Source organism: Ambystoma mexicanum, chromosome 1p (assembly GCF_040938575.1).
Source record: "Ambystoma mexicanum isolate Mex_15411 chromosome 1p, UKY_AmexF1_1, whole genome shotgun sequence".
In the NCBI taxonomy this organism is placed as follows: Eukaryota; Metazoa; Chordata; class Amphibia; order Caudata; family Ambystomatidae; genus Ambystoma; species Ambystoma mexicanum.
The window spans coordinates 395,198,836-395,204,835 of NC_090921.1; the positions used below are offsets into that span (position 1 = coordinate 395,198,836).

At 43.5% G+C, this 6,000-nt stretch overlaps 1 protein-coding gene across 2 annotated transcripts in view; it reads left to right on the forward strand.

Annotated features, from left to right (window-relative positions):
- LOC138571035 (SURP and G-patch domain-containing protein 2-like) overlaps positions 1-5,021 on the forward strand; it is a 105,874-nt gene extending 100,853 nt beyond the window's left edge. For both annotated transcript variants that reach the window (XM_069649164.1, XM_069649163.1), the window contains exons 10-11: positions 3,707-3,824; positions 4,838-5,021. In XM_069649164.1, coding sequence (XP_069505265.1) covers positions 3,707-3,824 — 118 coding nt within the window. In that variant the 3' untranslated portion in view covers positions 4,838-5,021. The remainder of the gene's footprint in view (positions 1-3,706; positions 3,825-4,837) is intronic.
- Positions 5,022-6,000: the final 979 nt, after the last annotated feature.

Below are 6,000 nucleotides of genomic sequence, written 5' to 3' on the forward strand. Positions count from 1 at the left end.
TGGCTCTACTAACTATAGGACCCTAGATTACTTGGTCCACTATGATTGGGTTGGCAACAACCCCACTCATGCTTTTCCACTTGCTTGGCAGCGTGCAGAATAGCCGGCCAGGTGCAGGGATTTCGTCTGCACCCTCCAGCTTCCCTCCAATTATTGCTACAATCGCTCATTACCTCAGTGGTCATGTGTCTATTTCTTTGTGGGTGGCCTCGACAGCTTCTTGGTCTGGCAAAGTTGAGACATCTGTGCATGGCACAGGTCCATGTGTGGGTGTTTCATCCCTACTAGCTAATCTGGTCACGCGATTCCGACAGTGAAATCGTCTTATTCTTTATGCAATTTGTGTATTTGATTTAATTCTGCCAGCCATCTGCCTTCTGTGGCTTATCTTGACCTTTCTGAACAGAGGATACTCTGTTCTTTTCATAAATTGTAACCACTGGGTCTAGTTCAGCCGATATGTCCTTGGCACGATTTGCCTTTGTCTAAGTTTCTCTCCTTCTCCCTGAAAGCTCTCCTTGAGACATTTAGTAACCTTTGGTTGATTCTGCTCTTGTGCATAGTGGAAGTATACTTGTATAAAGTGCTCCTTTTGAGGTATTTGATCTAGTTTACTACGAAGCATAAGCCAGCCTCACGATATCTGCTGCTTGCGGTTCCTTGCATATGTACACGTTTAAACTAACTGAATATCTTCATTGCGCATATGGCATAATTTCTGACCTTGACATCAATTATTTCACTTTATGCTCAGGATGTCACTTGTCCATGGTGTTTCGTCTCATTGTTCACAGGTCATATCTTCTATATGTAAGGCAGTCATTGAGGTCACCATTAGTCTTCCTTCAGTATCTTTTTAGCTTCCTCAGGGATTGCATTCTGGCAATCTTCATTCTATCTCCTTTGTCGATATGGTTTTCTCAATGCGTACTATACTGTCCAGGTTTTCTTGCATGTGGGTTCTTCTGGTAGGTACTGGACAGAGCCCAACTGCGGCGCTCTGCTGGTTTTATTTATCATACGTCACATATTTCGGTGTGAATGTTCCTGGTACTTCAAAGTGGGTGGTTGGAATGTGAATTGAGCTTGGCACCTCCTCTACAAGAGGGGGAGACGCAATCCTCCATAACAACCCAGGATTGCTGAACCTGAAGGCCTGGCTCCTGCAGCCTTAAAATTTGTTGGATACGAGCTGTTGGCGGACTGCAGGGAGGTCCTTGCCAGGGCCAGATCGTAGTTGACTTAAGTACTATGGGCACAAGTAAGTGTTTTGCAACATGGTGCTGGATGCAGAAGATCCACTCTCTAGGGTCACGGCCCCACAGATCTTTCTGTACTTGACGTCCTTGGCCAAGGCGGGGCTGACGCACACCTCAGTGCATCTGGCGGCTATCTCCCGCTACACCCTGTCTCCAGGACGGTCTCCTCTTTGGTCACACCATCCAGTCAAGGAGTTTCTCAAAGGACTGTTTTGTTGGTTCCTGCCGGTGGAGGCACCTGCCCCGGTGTGGGAACTCCATGTCGAGCCTATGCATCAAGCCCTTCTCAAGTTCCTTTTGTGGAAAACTGCTTTTCTCGTGGCCATCACCTCTGCCAGGTGAGTAGTTGAAATCCAGGCCCTGTCCTGCAAGCAGCCTTATTACGACACAAGGATGGTGCTTCAGGGACACACCGCCTTCGTGCCAAATGGTCTGTCGTAATTCCACCTCAAGCCTTAGGTGTTGCCTGTGTGTTTTCTGGCACTTTTGCCGGTGGAAAAGACTTTGCACACGATGGATGTGGCACATGCTCAAGTTCTGTGGCTCTCACGAAGAATTTCAGAAGACATCTGAACTTTGGTTCTGTGAACCAGGGGAAAGCTTTGTCCAAGGCTTCCATTTCCAAGTGGCTCTCCGCAGTATCACACACTCACCGGTTGGAAAACCGACTGCTGCACGGCCGAGCCTATTCCACCATGATCGCTGCGACCAACAGCATTCCTGTCTTGTGTGCCCCTGCTAGACATGCAGATCTGCTCCTTGGAGTTCTACGCACACCTTCACAAGATTCTACTGCGTTGACGGGGATTCCAGTAGAGTCGGAAGCAGTGCTATGCAATCTGTTCACTTGAAGGTGAGCCTGTTGCACAGGTAAGTGTTTGAGCCTTGCCACCTCCCGTGGTCGTCAAGGTACAGCTATGTATTTATTTGAGCATCCATGCCAGACCCCATACTGGAGAAAGAACAAGTTCTTACCTGTAACTGTTCTCCAGCATGGGTCTGGCATGGATTCACATGCGAACCCTCCCTCCTGCCCCTCTGCGGCTCTTCTTGGTCATACTGCCACTTTATGTTCTACCAAATCTGAAGATGGCTACCAGAGGCGGCGCTTAGGGGAGAGGGCAGTCATTGACTAGGGGGTAGTATGACCCAGAGCTCAGTGAATGGTTTATAGGAGAAAGTTTGTAAGTGAAACGGTTTCTTTTAACGAGGATTCCCGGCCTGATGGGGGAATATTCATGAGCATGTGAATCCATGCTGGAGAAGTTACAGGTAAGTAACCTGTTCCTTAAGCCTTATGGGCTGGTTTTGATTGTGATGGTGGGGTTTCCAGTGGAGCAGGCGAGTAAGGAGAAAGTGACACCAGGCATGCCTGACGGTGCTGTTGATTGCGGAGGAAGAGCTGAGTGACTGCGAAGAAAAAAAATGTACAAGTACTAGGATGCAAGAACATTGTTCTCTTTGTAGAGTAAGTGAAGGCACTTGGTGCGCACTGCATGGCGAATAAACCAGCATCTTGTCTGCCGGTAGAAGTCATGATAAGTATCTGGGTAGGTTGTAAGTGTGGGTAATAAAATTGAGGCCATTGTCTAGGGCAGTGGTATTCAAACATTTTTAATGCTGCGTTTTCTCCCTTGAGTAACAATTGTTGCTAGCCCACCATATGCCATGTTTGCTTATAGGAAAGAGTACAGCGCAAGGACATGTTTGTGGAGCATGAGTGGAGATCAGTTTTTGTCGGGTTGCAAAATCTGCACTAGCTATTGACTAGTGATATTTGACTGTTATAGAGTAAGAAATGGTGTGCTGTGTATGTATTACTTTGAGGTGGGTTTTTTCTAGCTGGCTAGTAGCTTGCAACTTCAGTGTTTGCACTTGGTGTTATGTTGGCTTGTATTTGTATCGCACCTCCTACCAGAATTTGTGGTGAGGGTTATACTCGGCTGATGATTACAGGAATAGTGGTTGAGAGGAACTTTGGTGAGTTGGTGAAAGAGGGAGGATGGTGCAGAGACTAAGATTTGGTTGGAAAATACTGCTGAAATGTTTTTGTTGATGTGATGGGATCTTTCACATGAATATTCCAAGCATGTGAATCTAAGACCCCATTGGGACTACCATCGGATGAGATTAGCCCATCGGGAATATACAAAGTGGGTGAATCTATGAAGGATACCAATGCTGAAAGGAATTACTCATTCCCCTCCCCAATAGATGACATTTATTTATTTCCCCCTCCTGCGCACCATTAAACTGGCACCTACTGCTTTTCACAAGACCTGTAAAAACTCTATCCGAAGCCATATACAACAGGTGGCCAATGCCTCTTTCCAACCTCCAGAATTCCCCTTTGCCACACATTTGCATGAATACCTGGTGATAGTGTTACAATGTTTTATTGATTCAAACTTAAAAGGTGCCAGGCTAACCTCCTTTTTAACTTGCAGAGGTACAGCCTCTGGGGATGAGGATCCCAGTGTTGCAGGCCAGCAGTCCAAGCAAGATGCTGCTGATGTGGTCATGAAAGAAACTGCCAAACGAACAAGGAAGAAAAAAGCTGATTAGGTATTTTTAATTGGCATCTTAGAAGTGGGGCTATGTATTGCATTGGAATTATTTCGCTGCTAGCATAAGCTTAATATTGTGTTGCACTGAAGCAATGTCCATTTCCCTACCCCGAGTAATGCTCAGGACCAAGTCTCCTAGAATAGCATAGAATGAGGCCCTTGAAACGGTACGGGTTTAATACTGTTACTGATTACGTTTGTAATGTTGCCCAGTGATGCCTTTTGTATCGTTTAACATTGGCAAAATTTGGATGCTGCTTCGCAGAATTAAGTTCTGTTGCATAAACCCTTGCTTTGATAGACCTTTTCTTTGGTAGCTTGGCCACTGGCAGTGAAGAGCTGCACTGACTTAGTCCTGTCCAATAAATGTAACTAATGGCTCTTCAAGCCTGTGTAGAATGACCTTTAAAAAAAAAAAGAATGTAGCTGCGTAGGAGTGGCTAACTGGGTTTCCAAAGGCTTTCATAACAATGTCTGGGCAAGAGAAGTCACTTTTGTGCTTGTCAAGTACCTGTTAATAGGTTGCATGGCCACCCAGCTCCCCATGCTTCTTTTGGTTAGTAAACCAGTTAGGTGAATTCAGGTTTAGGGGGGGCCCCACTCCACCCAAAGATTAGATTGTAGGATGTTTGTTGCAATCTGGTTAATGTTCTGAAATTGTTAAGATTGAACTTTTGACGACCACGTGATATCAGTGACTTGTAGTTGAATTAAAAAGTCAATTCTACATATGTCTTTATGGTGCGCAAAACTACAAAGGTGCTGACTTGTTTTGCAAGCAAATAATTTTTCAATTGGCAAATTTCACATTGGCCATCTTAACATTTGGAAATAGATATTGTACCCTGAGCATAACCTAGCGTTGCTCAATGACCCAAGACAAAATTATTTTGTATGTTGGTGCTGGAACTGTAGAATGGTGGGCTGGGGGTCTGGTGGTTGTGTTTTGTTTACAAAGACATTTTGCTTGAGCTGTATTCGTAAAGCTTACCTGCATTTTTCTTCTTTCAGGATTTCGTCCTCGACTCCAAGCAACGTCCATATTAAATTTCAGTGATTGTTTGTGCTTTAAACTCAGATTTCTGCTTTAGCAGTTGATGTTTTATATTTGTGTTACATATGTAGACTGTCGACTAGTCACTAATGAAGGAAGCTTGTTTTGTTGTGTAATAAAGCATCCTTTTTAATAGAATTATATAGATGTATGTTACCTTGTATGTGTCTTGGTCCATATCGTACAGTTCTTCTTTCAGTGCATGCTTTGCACATATTGGCTTGACACTGGGGCTGTTCAACAGTCGCATACCTAATTTTCGAAACACTTTTGGGTGCATAAAGGACAAATATGTTTAGCAAGATCAAATTGAGACTACCTTTCATGCTATATATAGGAGCTAAGGACACAGAATGGGTGAGTAACCCCCACACCTGTTTGTAGGGGAAGTTCACCCTAATTGGATCTTATTCAGTATTTATAGTGGTGCAATATAAATACTGAATAACATGAAATGGTTGTATTAATCCAACTGGGGTGATTTTTGGAAAGAGACCAGTTGAAAAGTTAAATCCTCCACCAATAGTACAGCATTCACATCGCCATTTAATGGGCCACCAGGGTATTATACAATTTATACTGAATTTTTCATTTCTTAATCTTGAGCACAGCAGTAGCGTGAGAATTAAACGCGTCAGACCATATTTGGGGGTGGGGGGTTGTGTATTGCCATTTGTTGACCAGTCTGCCAATTCTTGACAAAGCTCAAAACGCATCTCTAATGTCTTTTGTGATGCTGATGGTATGCACCTCAGATGTGACTAACTTTCAGCCTGTTCACTCTCTTTTGTAAAAGGCTTGAATAATCTACAAAAACAGTGCTGCAGCAGGCATGAGCATATATTTTGCCCAACTCTGCAAATTAAAGTTGCAAAGTTGAAACTGGCATATTTTTTCCTATCATTGAGGCAGCTGTAATGTTACACCATGGTGGGTTTTTAAAAAAAATGTTTTTTTTTTTTACTTATTGGATGGTTGTTTTTTTTTTATACTGTGGCTATTGTATTGCGAACCAATAAAAATTGGATGTTAAAAAAAAAGTTAATCTGGTAAATTGAAGTTTATTGTCATGGACAAATTAGCACAGTACAATTTACTTATACATCACTGTACGTTAAGT